Source organism: Emys orbicularis, chromosome 3, assembly GCF_028017835.1.
Source record: "Emys orbicularis isolate rEmyOrb1 chromosome 3, rEmyOrb1.hap1, whole genome shotgun sequence".
In the NCBI taxonomy this organism is placed as follows: domain Eukaryota; kingdom Metazoa; phylum Chordata; order Testudines; family Emydidae; genus Emys; species Emys orbicularis.
This window is the reverse complement of record NC_088685.1, coordinates 180588538-180611523: the sequence shown is the minus strand read 5'-3', so window position 1 is coordinate 180611523 and position 22986 is coordinate 180588538. Positions and strand designations below refer to the sequence as shown.

Below are 22986 nucleotides of genomic sequence, written 5' to 3'. Positions count from 1 at the left end.
GACACTGATGCATGATCTCCTCCTATCAAAGGCTAGAGGACAGACATCCATTCTCATCCCCCTGGATCTCACAGTATTTGACACTGCTGACCATATTGCCTGAAAGTGGTGGGCAGGGGTACAGGGCAATGCATTAAAATGGTCTGAGTTTTTCCTAGAGGCACGCAACCAATGAGTAGTACTGGGAAACTGCACCTCCACCAATAGACCCCTGACTTGTGTAGTCCCACAAGGATCAATTCTCTCTGGTCTTTTTCAGTGGCTACATGCAACTAGTAGGTGAACTGGTCAGATGACATTGACTCAAGTGCCAGCAATATGCGGATGACACACAGTTCTACCTATCATAGAATCATAGAATATCAGGGTTGGAAGGGATCTCAGGAGGTCATCTAGTCCAACCCCCTGCTCAAAGCAGGACCAATTCCCAACTAAATCATCCCAGCCAGGGCTTTGTCAAGCCTGACCTTAAAAACCTCTAAGGAAGGAGATTCCACCACCTCCCTAGGTAACCCATTCCAGTGCTTCACCGCCCTCCTAGTGAAAAAGTTTTTCCTAATATCCAACCTAAACCACCCCCACTGCAACTTGAGACCATTACTCCTTGTTCTGTCATCAGGTACCACTGAGAACAGTCTAGATTCATCCCCTTTGGAACCCCCTTTCAGGTAGTTGAAAGCAGCTATCAAATCCCCCCTCATTCTTCTCTTCTGCAGACTAAACAATCCCAGTTCCCTCAGCCTCTCCTCATAAGTCATGTGCTCCAGCCCCCTAATCATTTTTGTTGCCTTCCGCTGGACTCTTTCCAATTTTTCCACATCCTTCTTGTAGTGTGGGGCCCAAAACTGGACACAGTACTCCAGATGAGGCCTCACCAATGTCGAATAGAGGGGAACGATCACGTCCCTTGATCTGCTGGCAATGCCCCTACTTATACAGCCCAGAATGCCATTAGCCTTCTTGGCAACAAGGGCACACTGTTGACTCATATCCAGCTTCTCGTCCACTGTAACCCCTAGGTCCTTTTCTGCAGAACTGCTTCCTAGCCATTTGGTCCCTAGTCTGTAACAGTGAATGGGATTCTTCCATCCTAAGTGCAGGACTCTGCACTTGTCCTTGTTGAACCTCATCAGGTTTCTTTTGGCCCAATCCTCTAATTTGTCTAGGTCCCTCTGTATCCTATCCCTATCCTCCAGCGTATCTACCACTCCTCCCAGTTTAGTGTCATCTGCAAACTTGCTGAGAGTGAAGTCCACGCCATCCTCCAGATCATTAATAAAGATATTGAACAAAACCGGCCCCAGGACCGAACCCTTGGGGCACTCCGCTTGAAACCGGCTGCCAACTAGACATGGAGCCGTTGATCACTACCCGTTGAGCCCGACGATCTAGCCAGCTTTCTATCCACCTTATAGTCCATTCATCCAGCCCATACTACTTTAACTTGCTGGCAAGAATACTGTGGGAGACTGTATCAAAAGCTTTGCTAAAGTCAAGGAATAACACATCCACTGCTTTCCCCTCATCCACAGACCCAGTTATCTCATCATAGAAGGCAATTAGGTTAGTCAGGCATGAATTGCCATTGGTGAAACCATGCTGACTGTTCCTGATCACTTTCCTCTCCTCTAAGTGCTTCAGAATTGATTCCTTGAGGACCTGCTCCATGATTTTTCTAGGGACTCAGGTGAGGCTGACTGGCCTGTAGTTCCCCGGATCCTCCTTCTTCCCTTTTTTAAAGATGGGCACTACATTAGCCTTTTTCCAGTCATCCGGGACCTCCCCCGATCACCATGAGTTTTCAAAGATAATGGCCAATGGCTCTGCAATCACATCTGCCAACTCCTTTAGCACCCTCGGATGCAGCGCATCCGGCCCCATGGACTTGTGCTCATCCAGTTTTTCTAAATAGTCCTGGACCACTTCTTTCTCCACAGAGGGCTGGTCACCTTCTCCCCATACTGTGCTGCCCAGTGCAGCAGTCTGGGAGCTGACCTTGTTTGTGAAGACAGAGGCAAAAAAATCATTGAGTACATTAGCTTTTTCCAAATCCTCTGTCACTAGGTTGCCTCCCTCATTCAGTAAGGGGCCCACACTTTCCTTGACTTTCTTCTTGTTGCTAACATACTTGAAGAAACCCTTCTTGTTACTCTTAACATCTCTTGCTAGCTGCAACTCCAAGTGTGATTTGGCCTTCCTGATTTCACTCCTGCATGCCTGAGCAATATTTTTATACTCCTTCTTGGTCATTTGTCCAATCTTCCACTTCTTGTAAGCTTATCACCACATCACTTATCCTTCACCACATCAGACCATACTGCTATGACCTAGCATCAAGATGGCCCAGTGCTTGGATGAGATCAGCTTATAGCTGAAGAACGGCTGGCTAAAGCTGAACAGCAGCAATAGAGAGTTGACACTGGTGGACAGAGGGAAGCACTTTGAAGAGTTCACAGCCACCTTAGCAGTCTTTGTTTAAAATTCAGTCCATTGTGCAGGTGTACTTGTGGAGCTGGTTCTGAGCTCTCACATAGCTGTATTCATGAGTAATGCTTTCTATATCATCTCTGGTTGGCTAGGAAACTCTATCCCATTGTGGTGGATGATGATCTGACCTCACTTATTCATGCATTTCACTACTTCTCAGCTGGAGTACAGTAATGCAATATATCTGGGCATGAAGACTTCAGCACTTAGGAAACTCCCAGTAGTATAGAATCAGAACACTGCAGCACATGTTCTCCTACCACAAACACATCAAACCTGTCATTCGTTCTCTACACTGACCTCCCATAGAATACTGAATCAAGTTCAAGGTCTTGGTCTTTATCTTCAAGGCACTCAAAGGCCTGGGCCCAGCATATCTAAAAGACGGCTTAAAACTCCAGGATGAAAATGGTGGTTGGCAACTTTGCTCCTCTGGAACAAGACAGCTTGCTACAATAAGGGTAAAGCTCATCAGTGTGGGAGACAGAAGTTTCTTGGGGACAATCTGAGACTGTGGAATGAACCTCCACGAATTAAGGACCATCAAAACCTCACCACCTTCTGCTCCAAGTGCAAGGCGAATTTCTTTGACCTGGCCTTCTCTAACAAACACATAGCAACATGTATATATTTTTTTAAAAACCCAAATGACCTCAACAGCACATACTTTTCCTTCTGTGGAGAGGATGAGTAAACAAATAACATGTGATAGATGTTAGTCACATTGCTTAGTGCATTACTAGAAGAAGCTCAAATACTACGGTGATGAGCATGTCATAAGAACCTATACAGATTAGAATAGAGATTTTCCCAAAAAGGCTAGTGAAGTTATAACCCACTGGTCAGTGCAGGTTACATGACTGCCTCTATGCCTGAGTCACAGATTATATGAATCTGTTACCAGCACCCATCTGTAATTTTAGCTTTGGGGGTGCCCAGTTCAATCTCTGGGGTTGGCCAAGATGCCAGGCCGTCACACAAGTAGGAGCTCATCCAGGACTCAAACTAAACACCTCCAGTGCTAAACACAAATCTCTACAACTTGAACTAAGCAGACAGACTCAGTAGCAGGGGACTGAAACAGACTCACATCCTCTATGGTCAGGCACAGAAGGAGATCAGTAACACACTGACCACAGACAGTGGAAACCAGAGGAAACTCATCCCAAGCGTCTGAAGTCTACAGCAGCTTAAATCCCAAATTCCACTTATGTGATGGCTGCCATACTGTGGATTGAATTAAGGACCTCCAGACCTCCAAATCTTTACAGCCTGAGCTAAACCACCAGGCTCCAAGACTGAGAGCTGGAGCAGACCTGTATCCTCGGTGGATCAGGTATAGAGGGGAATGCAAAACACACTGGCAGTATGCTAGATAGATACACCCTCTCTCTCCATCTCTTGCAGACAAACACAGTGCTGGGCACAATCTGGCTTGCTACACAATCTATCATGCATTCCAGCACTATCAGCAGTAAATAGTCTCATTTCAATGAATAATTGTCTCTCTCACATGACAGAATGGAATTTTAAATAGCATCTCCTGCACATTCACAAAAACAGGCCTAAAAAGATCTGTTCTTGTAGGATAAGTAACATGCTGTTGGTAATGTTTACTGGAAAATTGTCCTTGGATTTTTTTGCGGGAATTAAAAATGGAAAATTGATTCTTGCAAAAAAATTTAAAAAATTTAAAACACTGAACTGAAAATTACATTTGAGGTAAATGTATGTCGTTTTGTTAAACTTTCCCCAAACACTATTTGAAGGGCTGTGAAAATGTAGTGTCTAAAGAACAAGACCCATGTCTGAGAGTACAATGTGAGGAAATAAACTGTTCCAAAGCTAATCCCTTGTTAGTATTCAGCAGTAAAATACATAGACGCCTCTCTATTTCCTCTGTTTTTCCTGTTCTTCATCTGACAATGTGGCTAAAGTATTAGACGAAGATCACAAGTTTCTAATGTTCAGACAATAACTACATAGACACAAGCAGATTGTTAAACGTAAGGGGCCAGATGCTCAGCTGGTGTATACTGGCACAGTTCCATTGACTTCAACTGATTTATGACAGCTGAGGAACTGGCCCAACCAGAAATATACTTTTTAAAATGTAAAATGTAAAAGATGGTTTATGGTTGTAACTCTCTTTGTAGAGTTGAAAAAGGGCATTAATGATAAACTACAAACAGAAAGACATCAACAAGGGATCACAGTAAGGTAAAAATAAGCATGGTTAGTATCAAAAGATATTGGCAGAAGAACAGACTAACCAGAATTATAAACTGACAACAAAACAGCATTACAGGAAACCAACCTATTATGTGTCATTGCATTTATTTTTCACAAAAATGTGTAGCTTACACAATAGACCTGTGAATTATTTTCTCTGAGTGGTTAAGATTTATGGACCTGAGCTGTAACATTGGGATCAGTGTCTAAACTCTCATGAAGATCGGAGTGTTGGGCCCCAGCTTTTTGTTTGGTTAATTATGGACAGGGGCCACTGTCAAAAGTCAGATCTGCATCTCAGCTTCTTTAAAGTTCAGGGCTATTGGAATTTGAGGGTTTGGTTCATGCCCACATGAGCTATCTGTTCCCATGACTCTATACCAGGACTTTCCCTAAAAATCCACATCTTACTGGACTATATATTCTCCCCTGTCATGGAAACACTTGTGGTAGGGAGAAAGTGCCATGATAACTCATCATGAAATGTTCAGTTTCAGAGCCATCCTTCACTCTCTTAGGAGTCATATGATTTACATTTGTCTATCTCATTTGTGGTGCAAACAGTCAGCTAGACGTCTAGCTTTTAATGTTTGTGCCCGGATCTTGCTGAAGACTCACAAATCCAGATGCACAATCAGGGCTATTGTATAAGTGACACATTTTTGTGAAAAATAAATGCAATGACACATAATAGGACACATGAAAGAGTCGTTTCAGCTAAGGACAAGAATAAGGCGCATAAAAAGAGTCACTGAATGATGCTTCTTGTCCCAGTGCTGTCCAAGTCAATGTTCACTCCAGCTTTCTGTGCCACTTGCAGAATGAAGCCTTATACAGACCTTATTATGGTAAGACCCAACCTTTACAGTTCTTCTCAAACTGAAAGCCCCAAATTTACCACTGGGATGCAGTACGGGACTGATGATTAAGTAGAATGTCCAAAATTACCTGGTGACATGTTTTGGCCACCTGACAAGCAAAACCTACCTGGATTTGACAAGATTCTGTCAATCACCCAGCTCACCTGGGGTGAAGGACCAAAGCAAAGTCACTTGCATTATAGTGGGAACATCTGTTTAAAAATGCCATTGTGTCAAGTAAGTAAAACAACATGCAGCTTTAAAATATTTTTGACAACATGTTAAAAAAGGCAGCAGGGTGGCAAAGTTTATATGTGGATTAAAGTAAAAACATGCATCCGACGAAGTGGGTATTCACCCACGAAAGCTCATGCTCCAACATGTCTGTTAGTCTATAAGGTGCCACAGGACTCTTTGCTGCTAATAAAAACATTGACACTGTTTCTTTAATTACATAATGCTTCCCCTGCTCCTAGTGAACATGCAGTGTGTAAAGTGTCAGAGTGATAACACAGCTCTAGTTGATTGTGATTTTCCCTGAAACATGATTCTGCCTAGATTTATACAGCATACAACTGCAAGGAACACAAACATTCTGTTCCTTTCCCACAAGAAGTGTAATTTATCCCAGGACCCATTATCCTAATAGTGGCACTCTGAACTGTGGTTGAACTCCCAGTGGTGACTGTTCTGAACTCCTGAAGGTAAATTCAATTTTCAGCAAGGGAATAAAAAGAAGAAAAGAGAAAAAGGAAGAACGAGAGAAGAAGAAATGGAAGACTCACTGCTTTTAAAATGCTGACAGCTTCTTTGCTGAGCCAGACTGGGTAGAGCACATCGTCATGAAGTATGGATTCAAAGAGATCATCTTCATTGTCAGCTTCAAAAGGAGGTTGCCCAGCCATCATTTCATACATCAGAACACCCAAAGCCCACCAGTCTACCGAGGGACCATATTCTAACTCTTGGAGGATCTGTTAGGGAAACAGAGAGGTCAGATTTAATAGGCAACTTGAGTGATACCTTCAGATGCATGTTTATTGATTAGACACAAGATGCTTATCCTACTACAGTGTCTCAAAGAGGCCAAATCCTGTTGACTTCAATGGCAGTAGGCATGGGCTTTTTACTTGTGCAGCTCCTATTAATATCAATCATACTGCTAAGTTTCAACGTGTTGCACTGAAAACCAACCCGCAGTAGTGTTCTCAGAAGCATTAACCAAGTTTATTGGTCTCCCCTAGAATGTTCATGAGTAAAAGAGTTGTATAGCCTTCTATATTGTTTAAACCAAGTTGGGGAAAAGTCTACTGCATATGCAAAAAAGTGATGGCAAATGTAAAATCAGAACATAACTGCCATCCTGGATCAAACCAATGGTCTATCTAGCCCAGTATGTTGTCTCTGACAATGACCAATACCAGAGCTTCAGGGTGAGTGTACAGAACAGGGCCGATGGTGTAATCCTCTCCCACCTTCCTTTCTCAGCTTCTGGCAGTCAGAGGTTTAGGGTCGCCCTGAGCATCGGGTTGCATCCCTGACCATCTTGGCTAATAGCCATTGATGGACCTATCCTCCCTGAACTTACTAAGGTCTTTTTTGAATCCAGTTATGTTTTTGGCCATCACAAGATTCCATAACAATGAGTTCCATAGGTTAATTGTGTGTTGCGTGAAAAGTACTACTTCTTGTTTGTATTAAATCTTCTGTCTGTTAAATTCATCAGGTGACACCTGGTTTTTGTATTATGGAAAATGGTAAATAACACTTCTCTATTCGCTTTTTCCACACCATGTATGATTTTATAGACCTCTATGATATCCCCCCTTAGTCATCTCTTTTCTATGCTGAATAGCCTTAATCTTTTCAGTCTCTCCTCGTATAGAAGCCATTCCATACCCTTGATCATCTTTGTTGCCCTTCTCTGAACTTTTACCAGTTCCATGATATCCTTTTTGAGATCAGGTGACCAGAACTGGACACAATATTCAAGTGTGGGTGTACCATGGATTTATATAGTCCCATTATGACGTTTTCTATCTTAATGTCTATCTCTTTCCTACTAGTTCTTAACATTGTTAGCCTTTTTGACCACTGCTGCATGTTGAGCTGAACTTTTCAGAGAACTATCCACCAAGACCTCAAGATCTAGAGTGGTAATTAATTTAGAACCCATCCTTTCATTGTCCCTGTCTTGAACACTATACATTGATATAGTTGGTCCTGTTGCACAGAGATCTGCTAAGATTTATAATAATTCTTTTAGTATGAATACTGGAAGCCAAAAGCATCCTCCTTTGAGAATTTTGTTTACAATAGGAAAACATGATACCCTTTCGTGCAGCATCAACCCCACTGTACTATACTAAAGATTGTAGACTTTGCTTTAATTATCTTTGCTTCTTGGGAAAACTGGCAGGTTTTCTACTTGTAGTGGCAGCAAGTTCCAATGTGTGACACAAGCAAGTCCAACTTTGCAACAGACACCTCGGATGGGTTAGAGTGATTGATTATTATTATATTACTCCAGGGCTACTGTTATTCGAGGAACAAGCTTAATTATTGACTTTAGTCTGTTGGAAAGGAGTCTGCAGTTTGGCTGCAAAGTATCAACACAAGAAGGTGACAGGTTAAAAGAAAAGGTACCATGACCCCGGGTTGATAGCTGTAATGGCAACCACCATACACACACTCAAAGGTTATTAGCATTATAGCTGGAATCCTCTGGGTAGGGATTATTGTACTCAGCTCTAGTGAATGCTGATTGTACTGTATATATAAAACCCATCCAATATTAATATAAGCGCAGGTATTGGTCTAAGATTTGAATCATAGTGCTTGGATCCAGATCTAAATGTCCCCAAAATCTGTAGGTAGTTGGACCCTATGTTTTGGTTTGTGATATTATAGAAATACATTACAGAAATGTCAGCTGCAAAGTTGTCCTCAGAATTGGACTTCTCCATGGTCTGGTGTGGGAATGATCTTTGGATTTCACATTTTTGCTTTGACATCCTGCCAATCAAAAGTAACATGAACGATATAGTGGTGACTCAAGAGGACAAAGCAGTAGGAAAGCTTGAGGAAAAGGAATGGTGAGAAGCAAACAAAAAGGGAAAATGGGAGTTTTGCCACCTTCAATGGGCCCAAATTTTCATCTGAAAATGTCTAGGAGTTTAGTACTGCCTTTTTATTTAGTAAAAATTTATAAAAGAATCCACAAAGTTCTGATTCTTTTTCCTAGTGGAGTAAAGAAATAATGTTCACAAAGCCAAAACCTTACACAAACTCATTTTGCTTTCCTTTTCTTACTGGAGTGCTCTCTCAAACTGCGCAAACCACCCTAGGCACAAATTATGTAGCTTTAAAATGAGTTTCCTTGCCTTTGCACCTACCAATACTTGATATCATCTAGTGCTAAAAATACAGATTTACACTTTATCTTTACTTAGCAACCAACATTTTCCCCCTGCAAAATAATGTTTGATGAAAAAAATGCTGATATAACTTTTTGCCCAGCATCCTTAGCACAAATGCAATATGTGTGAGATACATGTAGGCCACCTTTACTAGAGGGGCCTCTGAACTTTATTGGGAATGTTCCAGTTGGGAAGATCCTGTGCGCTGCAATCCAGCCTTAGAGACCACAACTCCCATGATGCCTTGGGGAAAGAGAGAGAGACTTGCTCTTCCAGGCAGTGCAAGGAGAGCAGGCGGTGGGCTCCATTTTTGGGGAGAAGAGCCAGATTACTGGTGTGGAGCTCTGTCCATACCAAGAGCTGCTGCTAGGAAGCCAGAAGCTGCTGCTGAGAGCCTGCTGTGGCTTTAATTGAGCAGGGAGCTTCAGAGGTAGGTTGGTGGCTTCACAGGAGCCAAGGGAGAGATGATTGCTGTGCCTGGAGCTGAATGAGGTGGGCCTGCAGTGAAGGCAGTGTGAGTAACTCTCACTCTGGTTTGGGAAAGGGAAGGGGCACAGCAGAGAGTCTAAGTCTGAAGAGAGGCAGAGTGATCTTCCCATCGAACCAGGACCCAGAGCTGCTGACATGTGGTGGAGCCAGCTCCAATCGTCAGAGGGGTTGTGCAGCTTGTTGCCTTGGCTGGACTGATACACAGAACTAACAGCATGCTGTCTCCAGCTGCAGATCTCCAAGCGCTCCCATGCAAGTGTCTATGACTCTGAAATCCAGAGGAGTGTACACAGCGGGGTGGGGTAAATGGTGGCAGTGCAAATGCCAGTTACAGAAGATTCATTTATTACTGTATATTTTATTTGTTAATTGATTTTATTCAACTGCCCCCTGTGGATTTAAATAAGTAGTGACATATAATCTTAGACTGTTATACCCTGTTTCTTTAACTTGTTAAGTAAAGGTGTGTTAACTCTAAATTAAGTATAGGGGATGTATATTATTTATAATTGGTATTTTTGAGTTAGACCCATGCCACATATTTAATTATTAATCATTATTATTGTTGTTGTTATTGTTATTATTACTATTTGGAGGGGTTTATTCCTGGAGGTTCCCAAGGCACGCCATTGAGTGTGTACAGGGGCCAGCCAGGCGAAGGCACTGCCAATTGTAAATTCCTTTAGTATAAAGGGACTGCAGCAGAGGGGTGGATAAAGGATTCCCACCTATCCAACGTCACCACTGGGATACTCAGGATCTCCTTTAATGTCAACAACATCAGGCACCCAGGCACACAGGTGAGTGTTGCCTGTTCCGAGTAACCCAGGGAAGAAAGGGGGGTTACATACAGGACAAAATTTTCAAGGATTGGTGGCTAAACTTGAATGGGCAGATCTGTACAGAACTTGTTTTGCACATACCAATGCCTGTACTTGTAAAGGGAATCCATGTAAATGGTGCTGACTCAGCTTAGGCACTGACCTTTGAAAATGTATCCATGGTATTAAAATCTAGGTAATCTACAAATAGCATAGTGCTATGTCATCTTTTTTATCCAAATATCCAAATACTGTAAGTTATGTCCAAATCCATCCATGCATAAATTTGCATATTTCCCATTCCATTTGGACGAACAGGGGAGTCTATTATATGTCACTCATCAGTACCTCAGAGCAGAGAAACAATGATACTCCCATACAGGTCTAACACAATATGATACCTACAGTATGTTACATTGTGTCAGATCATATCTATGTAAGTCTTATTACACAGGTGAACATATCCCTGTTTTTAGGCCTGGGTACAGGTCATTGCTGGGAGGGAGCATCCGATTACATCTAGCATCTGAAAGGTTTAGAAGCACCTTCAAAGCAGCAGTAGGGTCATAAATGTGGACAAGGAGAAGAATAATGCAATATGCCAGGAACATGTGTTAGGGGAAAATGTTAAATGACAACATCATGCAATAACAAACTGGTCACTTTTGCTTCAATTTGACATTTTTGTTCTTCACCTTCTAGTACAGAACAAGACAAAAGCCTAGATGATAAAAAGCAAAAGTTGAGCATGTTTAACTGCTCGAGTCTTTTGGTAGTTGCAGCAAGGAGTGTATGACATGGGTATTTTGACATATGGAGTGACTACTCAATTTAAAGGAAAGGTAACATGGAATGGGCAAATATTCAGTGGGAAAACCTAATACACTATTACCCACTAATGAAAGAATGACAGACAACCGGCTACCAGCAAAGCTAAACAATTTACTAGAGAATGCCATCAAATACAGTACAGGAAACTTTTAAAAGCAAGGTTTCAACAGCTATCAAGTACAGAATCACAGACATTGCCCCTCCCTTACACTCAAAGGTCCAGATTTTGCGAACTACTGATGCTGAGTAGGTTACTCCTTGTAGAGATCCACAGATTTCAACAGGATTATTCAAGTAGTGCAGATGACAGAATCTGGCCCACATTTTTCACCTTGCACATACAACAGATACAGTTATCCATGTGTACCACAGTTAATTATGATTACTGGCAATATTTGTATGTGAAGTCTGGTATAAAAAATACCTCAGGAGCTATGTAGTCTGGTGTTCCGCAAAATGTAGTGGTTGTTACTCCGTTCAGAATCCCTTCTTTACACATTCCGAAATCTGCCAGCTTGCAATGACCCTCTGCATCCAGAAGAATATTGTCCAATTTCAGGTCTCTGGGATAATAAAAAGGTATAAGATTCAATATTTAACCCTTTTTCTCAAACAGGCCACACACTGCAAAAATTTTAAGTACATGGCCCCCAGCTGACCCACAAACTATAGGAAAGCACAAATAGGTAAGTGCACAGCAAAACCAAACAGAATCAGCTGTTCGCTATGTGCATGTAGAGTTTCCAGGAGTGATTCTGGTGTAACAAGAAAACTGACGGTACCAAGCACTTTGTAGGATTTGTCAGCTGCATAAAAGCACAAGCCTCAAGCCCAACCCAGCCGTACTCAGCACAGTATCAAAGATGAGTGTGAGAAGACTTCCCCCTTTATAATTCCCAAACCTAGGCCTGGCCAGAGGCCACTTTAGATTCCATCACACCTAAGGCTCTGTCTGCACAAAAGAGATTCACAGTGGACAAAGTCTAACAATGAAGTTATACTGGTGCCAAACTCTAATGTAGATCTGCTGTATCGGTGCAAAACGAGGCTTACCCCAGTCATGATTACCTGGGCATGTTACTGAGTTACAATAAACCCTGCTTTGCACCACTGCAGCCCGTCTATATTAGGAGTCTGCACTGGTGTGTAACCAAACTGATGTAATTTAGGGTGACCAGATGTCCCGATATTTCGATGTTTGTCCCGATATCCGCCAGCAGCGCTGTGGTTTTTTTGTTTTTGTTTTTTGCTCAGCCGGGGCAGGACTCGGCTTTTTTTTTTTTTTTTTGCTCTGCCGGCGGGCACCCCCCACCCCCCATGTGTCCCGATATTTTCTTCCCTTCATCTGGTCACCCTAAGGTAATTGCATCAGCACAAATCCCTTAATGTAAACAGAGGCTAAGAAAAATAGAAGTAGCCATTCTAGCAATCAGGGTTCACCGTGTTGCTCCAGACATAGCCCTTTGCCATGCGAGAAGAAAGACACCAAACTATTACTCCAGCTTGACCCCACTCAGAGGTTCTGTCTACGCTGGAGGATTCCTCCAGAGGCAGGCTAGGCAGGCTTTGCTTTTCCTTTGTGCTGCTGGAGTGGTGCAAAGAGTCAGAGCATGTTGGGGATCTGGCCTCAAAAACTGGTAGGAAGTTACCATTGCCAAAGGCTAGCAATGTTCTGAGATCTGAGATTGGTGGTGCCAAAAAGCTTGCCCACCCCTGCTCCAGGGCGTGCCTTGGGAACCTTCAGCAATAAACCTATTCTAATAATAATAATAACAATAATAAATAATAATCTGTGGCATGGATTTAACTCAAAATACCAATTATAAATAATATATATCCAATATACTTAAATTAGAGAGCAATGTTCAATAATCCATCTTCCACACATTAAGGCAATATTTATATATCCTTTTAGGCTGAACGTGCACACAGAACACACTGCAATATGAAGGACTTTTGAGTCAAATAAGGACAGTTTTATTGTTCCAGCACTCAAAGAGCGTCTCTTAAAGCCACTCTGTTCATTGTGCTAAATGTAACGCTTAGCAGATTCTAAAATTGGCGTATTTTTCAGTCCTGCAATCTGTGATTTTAAGAGGGGCACAGTACTGCCAACAACAGAATCCTCAGTGCTGGAGTTAAAAGCAAGAGTTGTCAAATACATCCAGGAAAGAAGACATCCTATCATAATGTGCATGAACAGTCACTTAAAAATATGGGATTGGGTTCCTATACTAGAATTTTAGTTCAAAGTTCTGATTCCAATGAGAGATAAGACTCAGGAGGATAAGCTCCCAGCCTTGCAATACCCCATTATTTTCTTTGCATAAAAAACTGTTCAGAAATAATCTCACAGGAATATAACACATTCATTGTTAAAGAGCAGCACAGCACATCCTAGCAGCTGGTTTCTAATCATTCTTAGCATGAATGTGTTTATGTCAAAAATACCCAACTCTCAGTTACTAGATTGGGAGGGGTCAAAAACATGTTGAGAAAGGGATATCCACCTTTCCTGTCTTGCACAGTATTTATACATTTTCTAAAAATACTGTTGATGATTATCTCATGATTTAATACAGTGGATACTGTGCACCATTAGTTTACCTGTCACTTGCCTTAGGTTGGACCAAGAGGGGTAGAAAAACACTTGAATGAAAAAGCAAACAAGTAAAGAAACAAATTGATAAAAAGAACAAAAAATAAGTAGAAAGTGTTTCTGCTTAGAGGAGCATTATACAATCCTTTTTATTGTTATTTATTAATTTAGATGTATACAAAACTTAAAGAAGTGTCTGTCTGGGCTCTGAACACCTCTGCCATACATTAAAAATACAAGCCAACAAATACAGACAAAAAGAAAGAAAAGAAAGAAAGAAAAGAAAAATAGCAGTTTTTCCTAAGGCAAGGAAGGGAACAAAATCCCACTCTATGTTCACACTGTACCAGCTGGAGCCAACTATGCTAAAACAGTCTTAGTAGTATCATTCAGCCACATTTCAGAATACTTGTGTAACATATATGCCTAATAGGGAGGTATCTCTTTAAGAGACCTATGAGGGGTGGGGGTAGGAGTGAGTTGTGTCTGGGTCATTGTTGCTAGGCAGACTTACCACTCCCCATCCAGAAGTTTCTGGAATTGGGTTTGGTAGTTTTGGATATGCTCCAATAGGTTCCCTGTTGCTGGGATCAGACTCCATGAGGGCAAGCGATCAGAGCAACTGCTTTACAAAAGGCCATGTGCCCTGTGTGAGTTGGGAGAAAGGAGCAGAAAGGAGGCTGTTTTCCCTAACTCTGAAGCATCTTGCAGCAGGTTAATGACATTGTTAACCCTCCAACAGGGAAGCATGGCCAATGTTAATTATAGAAAGGGGAAATTGGGAGGGAAAAATCATTTCTTCTATTTTAATTGTATACTTTGAATGCTGTTTGATTTTAGCCAAATTGTTTCAGTTAAATTGTCTCAACTAGTTTGATTCACGAACTTCTCTTTAAAAGTGATAATGAGAAAAAAATCATTTATATTTTGCTATTCTCAGTTCTGTATTTTCTCATAATGTTTTTTAAAAAATTCTATATATTTAACTGAGTAGTTGGTTAATCAGTTAGCTGACTGGCTAGCAGTGATTTCAGAAGAGGAAGAGTCTGCATGGATTCCAGCTGAAGATTTCTACAAGCAAATGGAGGGAAGATGTTGCTTTTGACTGACCTGTTTAGTTTTAATTAGTTTTCTTTATTTATGTATAATGTGAAGATAATGTATGAGGATTATAAAATAGCCATGTTATGTTCTAAAATTAAATTATTACAGTAGAATCTCAGAGTTACGAACTGACCAGTCAACCACACACCTCATTTGGAACTGGAAGTATACAATCAGGCAAGAGCAGAGACAACCCCCCCCCCCCCCCAAAAGCAAACACAGTACTGTGTTAAACAAACTACTAAAAAAATAAAGGGAAAGCGGCATTTTTCTTCTGCACAGTAAAGTTTCAAAGCTGTATTAAGTCAATATTCAGTTGTAAACTTTTGAAAGAACAACCAGAACGTTGTGTTCAGAGTTACGAACATTTCAGAGTTACAAAAAACCTATATTGCTGAGGTATTCATAACACTGAGGTTCTATTGTATTATTTATTGTTTCATAAGATTTTATAAAGTTATAAATTAAATTCATTCCTTTTGTTCCTGTTGGAACTTGAATGTGGGGAGGTTGACCCTGTGCAATCCTTGCTGAAAATCCTTAAAGACCGAATTCTGGGTCTCCAGCTACTTTTCTATGGGAGTTGGGGGGGGGGGGGTTAGGTACTGGAGAAGGGCAATGAAGTGAACTGTAGCCCACCCAAAGGTTACATTTGCAGAACTGAGGACCTCATTCCTAGTCAAATCACCCCATCCTTCCTTCAGCATGAACCAAGCATCCTCATCCACTGACAACTCAGCCATCCAAGAAATAATTAAAGGCAAAGTCACAAGAATCAAGATTTTTAACTTCATGAATCTGGTCTACACTTTATGAAACAGTCTGCCCCACCTTGTGTCCCTCCACCCACAACCACAGGGATCACGTGAGCTAATCCCTTGGTACCAATTCTTCTCAGTTCAGGCAGCATTGCTGCACTCTGTTGGCAACTGTAAAGAGCCCCAGCTGACCACCCACATAAGGTCCTCCAGGGCAGGCCACAAAGTCTACTGTCCCAATACCAATGTAAGCACCCTCTTGAGTGCATTCCAGAACTACACTGGAAAAAAAGCCCCACCTCTAGGAACAAACAACAACAACAAAACAAAAAATCCCCCCCACACCAACCCTTTCAACCTAGTAGGTCAACCATTTCTGCTCACCAACCTGGGTAAGCCCCAATTACAAAATCTCTCATTGTCATAGATAGGAGACAGATACTAACCAGCTCAATCCTACCCCGCCAATGGGATGAGATAAATAAAACAAGAGAGTTAACTCCAAAAACCACACAAGCCCTCCATGAGACACTGCTTCCATCTGAGTCACGAGTGCTATACACACAAGGGTGTGTGTTCAGACAACACTGTGACATCATTTAGTAGGCCTAACAGAGAGAAGACTGGACTCTTGAAGACTGGGAAATTTCTACTGTGTGCAAACACTCTGACGAGAGTTGTGAAACTATTTACGTTCCAGGCTAAGCTAGCTGAGCTAATAAAGGGGTCAACTACAGCACCAAGGCAGTGCTGCCAGGAAATTAAACCTTCTAGGTGGAGGTTCAGAAACAAGCTTATAATTGTAGGTGTTTTTTAATCTTCCAAATTTGGAAATCCCCACAACCTATGGAATAATAAAAGCTGAATTAGAAAGTTGAGCTGTTAGGGTCAAACAATCATAGCATGATTACATTTGACACAATCTGGGAACCAATTCCAGCTAGTATCAAAACAGAAGTTAAGAACAGAAAGAAGGTCATAATGTGGCTAATTATGATAGAGGATTGATGAAATTCAAGGGACAGCTCAGAAAACTGGAAACTCTGGAATTTGTAGTGATAATACTGATCCCGGAAGCTAACTATTCTTCTTAACTTTTAGCTTAACTCTCTGATCTTGGAATTGGGGGATTTCCCAGCGCAGGCAGAGGACACACTGGCAGCTCCTAGCATCTACTGTTTAACCTTTTGTAAAAGCCAGCAGCGTGCTTGACAATGAATAGAAAATAGATGAATACATAATTACCACCCCAAGGATCTTCTAACCTAAAACAATCCTAGAGAGCAATAAAACACAATAGCACCAGGCCGCCATGTGCTGGAGAGGCAGAGTGGTGCAGTCATTGGTTTTATTTGCTTATGGGTAGATAGACATTTGTAATGGGCAAGATGGATAGAGACTCTAAGATAATTAATAGACAGGAAAATTCTGAATACATCAAAAGTGGATGATGCCATTTACATCACACAAGTTTAAACCTACCTGCAAATGATCATCACATATTAATGCAGTGATTCTTGTAGCCTTCTTAATTTAAACAGTTAATATTTACGTGATTAGGGTTCACCTCTAGAAAAGCTAAAGTATGTGAGTTATCATTAAATGGAGGATCCCTGAGACGCACATGATGAATAAAAAAATCTGTAGTTAGCCAAGAATTCAACACCTATTATAATCATATAAAGGACAATAAAAAAAAAAGAACTTGTATTCTCATGGTCCCTCGTGGGGAAATCCATAGACAGGAGAGTGTGTGACATCCTAGTTTCCACTATCTAGTCATCCTGATCTTCCCAGTTATGTTCTAGGTGCCACTCTCTCTTATACCGTGTGACGCTAGTGCCCATTTTAGCCTATGCATATTCATAATGCATATACACCCCTTTTCTTCTTATGTTGGGGGCCCCAATTCCTATAGGTTAATCAATCATTTACTTCATACTTGTTATCATTTACAATAACAGTTGCTATGGCATTACTGCAGTTAATGCTTGTGACTTGTGATATATATTCATTAAAAATACCTAAAATATCAGTAATTCATATTTGTTGTTTCTTACTTCATCTTACTGCACTTATTTATACTTCACACTTGTGACTTGAGGTCTGTTGTCTGTCATTTATTTATGTCAAGCTATACTTAGGCCTTTCCACTCGTGCTTACCGTCAGTACAGGTCCTTAGGCTTCCAGGTTCACTACTTGCATTACAGCAGAAGCCACACCTTTAGGCATCATCTGAAATCCTACACATGCTACATTCTGAACCTTTTCCAAACTGTGACCCTCATCGACTTTCAGGCCAGAGGGTACCATCATGATCATCTAGTCTAATCTCCTGCACATTGCAGGCCACAAAACTTTGCCCATCCACTCCTGTAATAGACCCCAAACTTCTGGCTGAGTTACTGAAGTCCTCCAATCATGATTTAAAAACTTCAAGTTACAGAGAATCCACCATTTGCACTATGCCAGTGACGCGTGCCCTGTGTTGCAAAGGAATGTGAAAAACCCACAGGATTTCTGCCATTCTGAGCTGGGGGAAAATTCCTCCCCGATCCCAAATATGACGATCAGTTAGACCTGAGCACGTGGGGAAGAGTCAGAGGCCAGACACCTAGGAAAGAATTCCCTGTGGTAACTCAGAGCCCTCCCCATCTAGTGTCCCATCACCCGTCATTAGAGATATTTGCTACTAGCAGTCGCAGACCAGCTGCATGCCATTGTAGGCAGTCTCCTCATACCATCCCTTCCATAAGTTTATCAAGCTCAAGTTAGATTTTTTGCCCCCCATTATTCCCCTTGGAAGGCTGTTCCAGACTTCACTCCTTTGGCTTTTAGAAACTTTTGTCTAATTTCAAGCCTAATCTTATTGGTGGCCAGTTTATATCCATTTGTTCTTTTGTTAACATTAGCGCTTAACTTAAATAACTCCTCCCCTTCCCTGGTATTTGTCCCTCTGATGTATTTATAGAAAGGAATCATATCTCCCCTCAACCCTCTTTTGGTTAAGCTAAACAAGCCAAGCTCTTCGAGTATCCTCTCATAAGGTGGGTTTTTCATTCCTCTGATCATCCTAGTAACCCTTCTCTGCACCTGTGCCAGTTTGAATGAATCTTTCTTAAACATGGGAGACCATAATTGCACACAGTGTTCCAGATGAGGTCTCACCAGTGCCTTGTATAATGGTACTAACACTTCCCTGTCTCTGCTGGAAATACATTGCCTGATGCATCCCAGGATTGCATTAGCCGTTTTTCATGGCCGCATCACATTGGTGTCTCATAGTCATCCTGTGATCAACCAATACACCCAGGTCTTTCTCCTCCGCTGTTGCTTCCAACTGATAAGTCCTCAGCTTACAGAAAAAACTCTTGTTGTTAGTTCTTAAGTACATGACCTTGCATGTTGCCCTATTAAATTTCCTCCCATTTCTATTACTCCAGTTTTCCAGGTCACCCAGATCTTCCTCTCACTTGATTCTCACAGAAAGAAGTTCTGGGACCCCTTCGTCTAGTCAAAAAGACAGCTGGAGGGTTTACAACCCTTAACTGCCAGTTGAGAACCCATATGTTAATGGACTTTAAAATTATTCTTAACATAAGCAAAAAATATACTGGAGTTAAACTAAATTAGGAGAAATTTGAAAGAGACTTTAAAACAATAGCAGTACAATTCCTATAGCCAAACATGTAGGAAGCGAGGAGACAAGTTGAGGTTAACAAAATGCCAAAATTCATAGCTAGAATAGTCAAATGAAAATCTATCAAGGCTGCAAGACCTTCTGTACCTGAAACCATTGAGGAGTATTTGGTTAATTTACAGTTACCACATTTTAAAAAACAAATAGTTATGCAACCCTGGGGAAAAAAATCAAATGACTAAACGGACATATGGTAAGAGAGCTGGTAGGCTGAGGCACTTCACCCTGTCACACATAGAAAAGATGAAGAAACAAAGTGAGTATAACAGAAAAGAATGGTCAGGAAGCATATCTTTGCACCACACTGCGGTCAATGAAGAAACTGAAAGCAAGTAAAGAGCATCCCATGAGAACAAGAATTCAGAAGAGAGACCACCCCCACTAGAAAAAGTGCCATGTTTTTTCATTCCTTAGAAAAGTAGTATAGTATATTCTTCTTTGTTTTGATTAGCTGAGGATAGTATTTTCTTTAGGAATGTTTCCCTTAAGTGTATGAAAAATGTGCATGTACATGTACATGCATGTGGATGGTGTGTGTGTGTGTGTGTGTGTGTGTGTTAGTTAGCAGGACAACTGCAAGGCTCTGTTATCCATCATGTCACCCCAGTCTAATTTCTTCCCTCTTATTATTCTATATCTATTTCACACTACCACCACATTTGTACATTACTTGAGTGAACACATGGTGCTCTTTGCATATGTTCCTTGGAGACAGAAAAGCTGATATGCAACCAATTATGGCTGCAGAAAAACTGTATATACTGTGGCTTCCCCCACTTTTGTGATAATCCAAGTCCTGCTTGAGGTGTGGGAGATGTGGCCCACATCACTTCTTATCCAAGGTCTCCTGTGTGACAATGTAAAGTGGTCCCAACCAAGCCAATGGACTGGTTTGTACAGATTTACCATATAAATTGCTTACAGAACCAAATTCTCTCTCTCCTAACTACACTGCTCCAAAAAATACTTCTATTTAAATGTGCAGTACCCTCTGCTGTGCAATATACAATTAGAGCAATAACTTCTGATTGTGCAGCCATGAAAATTGTTACTGTGATATTATTCTGGTGTCTGTGTTCACTAAACATGTTCAAACTCAATAATAGAGGATGCTGAAAAGAACTATTTTATTTGAGTATAGTTTTAATTATACTTAGAACAGAGTTTAAGGAAGCTCTTTAAAAAATACTGAGCTTCCTCAACTCCCTTCAACTTCAGTGGGAGTTGGAGATATTCTGCATCTGGCTGGATTGGTTTTTTTAAAAATAGGCATAGAAAGGGAGTAGCAGTTTTGACAGTGCTAAGGCCTGCGTTTCCCCAGAACTGCCCCAAGAAACAGCCAACTATTTTGTTAATTTGGATAGTGAGTAAATAGCCATCAATCTCTGCAACTTAGAGTAACTGTCTACACAGAACGACTCATTCTGTCTTTTGTTTCCCTGTATTAATGCCAGCTGTCTTCCTCTAAATCCGAACCTCCCAAATGATATAGTGTGGGGTAGCTCAGTGACAATAGTCTATTAGATTTCTTCTTTCTCCTTTTGCATTCTATTCTCAGGGACTAAGGCCAGGTCTACACTACCGCGGTAGTTCGACAGCTGGCAATTGAACTTCCGGGTTTGATTTATCGCGTCTGGTCTGGACGCGATAAATCGATCCCGGAAGCGCTTGCCGTCGACTGCGGTACTCCAGCTCGGCGAGAGGAGTACCGCAGAGTCGACGGGGAGCCTGCCTGCCGCGTGTGGACCGCGTCTGAACCGCGGTAAGTTCGAACTAAGGTATGTCGACTTCAGCTACGTTATTCACGTAGCTGAAGTTGCGTACCTTAGTTCGAATTTGGGGGTTAGTGTAGACCAGGCCTAAGAAAAGTCATCTGTGTCTGGCAAAATGAGACCCCACAACATGAGAGGATTGCAAACAGCCCAACCAGTCATGCCAGGAAAATGCCCAAGTCACCTGAATGCAGTAGAAATATATTAAGCTCTCTTTTTCCTGGTTAGTGTGCCAAAATCTACTGTACAGACACAGTTCAGTTGACTTCAGCAATCGACTACCGAAAATATGCTCTTTTCCAACATTTCTTTTTTCAGGAAGCATTTAAATAGAATAATTTGGGCCTTGGCTTTGATTTGTGAACACTTGCCAGCATCACAAATAACCACGCAAGCTAGCATGATTGAAGGATCTGTTTGAGAGAGATCCAGGCCTATAATAGCAAGGCTGGTGCAGGTCAGAACAGAGGTGCATGGACAGATGCCATGCGGACTGCAGGCCACCAATGGAGGGGATGAGAATTTGTACAGTGCCCACTCATATTGGGCCCAGTTCTGCAAAGGTGCTGAGTACCCTCAGTTCTAGTAAGAGTTGAGATTATCATGCAGGATTGGATTATTATAACCTGACATTAGCCAGTAGCCAGTGTTATAAGTAGCTCATTTGTATAGCCACCAGAATGTCTCACACATATTTATTTAGCTAACACAGATAACACTGGTCTACAATTTTTGAGAAGTCGTCTGCTTCAGAGATAAAATGTGCTATTTATTATGTATTTTGATGTGCTGAATTCAAATATGACAATTAAAACAACTGATTGGCTACTGTTTCTAAGATATTTAAGTTTTTACATTGTATGTCTATGTATATTGTGTAGATAGTAGAGTTTGAATCATAAATTGTAAACCTAGGTCTTTTCATGTGTTTATGGTTGCTTTACATGCTAATATTTCACCTGTCCTGTTTATGTAACACTTTAAAAATCAGCCAAAGGGTTATATAAATAACATTTATTATGAAAAAAAAGGCAAAAAACTATTATGTACATAGGTTAGTCCTATTCAGTGTCTACTCGGCGCTTCTTGGCTTGTCTCTTGTATTCATTAAATGGAGCATCTCTTGTCACTGTCCAGCAATAGTCTGCAAGCATTGATGGGCTCCATTTGCCCTGATAGCGTTTCTCCATTGTTGCAATGTCCTGGTGAAATCGCTCGCCGTGCTCGTCGCTCACTGCTCCCCAGTTCGGTGGAAAAAATCTAGATGAGAGTGCAAAAAATGTATCTTTAGTGACATGTTGCAACCAAGGCTTTTGTATGCCTTGAGGAGGTTTTCCACCAACAACCTGTAGTTGTCTGCCTTGTTGTTTCCGAGAAAATTTATTGCCACTAACTGGAAGGCTTTCCATGCCGTCTTTTCCTTGCCACGCAGTGCATGGTCAAATGCATCATCTCGAAGAAGTTCACGAATCTGAGGACCAACAAAGACACCTTCCTTTATCTTAGCTTCACTTAACCTTGGAAATTTTCCACGGAGGTACTTGAAAGCTGCTTGTGTTTTGTCAATGGCCTTGACAAAGTTCTTCATCAGACCCAGCTTGATGTGTAAGGGTGGTAACAAAATCTTCCTTGATTCAACAAGTGGTGGATGCTGAACACTTTTCCTCCCAGGCTCCAATGACTGTCGGAGTGGCCAATCTTTCTTGATGTAGTGGGAATCTCTTGCACGACTATCCCATTCGCAGAGAAAACAGCAGTACTTTGTGTATCCAGTCTGCAGACCAAGCAAGAGAGCAACAACCTTCAAATCGCCACAAAGCTGCCACTGATGTTGGTCATAGTTTATGCACCTCAAAAGTTGTTTCATGTTGTCATAGGTTTCCTTCATATGGACTGCATGACCAACTGGAATT

At 41.4% G+C, this 22986-nt stretch overlaps 1 protein-coding gene across 1 annotated transcript in view; it reads right to left on the bottom strand.

Annotated features, from left to right (window-relative positions):
• The window catches only part of PRKCE (protein kinase C epsilon), a 477162-nt gene that overhangs the window by 32475 nt on the left and 421701 nt on the right, over nucleotides 1–22986 (bottom strand). Inside the window, exons 12-13 of the mRNA XM_065400343.1 lie at nucleotides 11564–11702; nucleotides 6365–6553 (exon numbers count right to left, since the gene is read on the bottom strand). Of these exons, the coding sequence (XP_065256415.1) occupies nucleotides 6365–6553; nucleotides 11564–11702 (328 nt within the window). The remainder of the gene's footprint in view (nucleotides 1–6364; nucleotides 6554–11563; nucleotides 11703–22986) is intronic.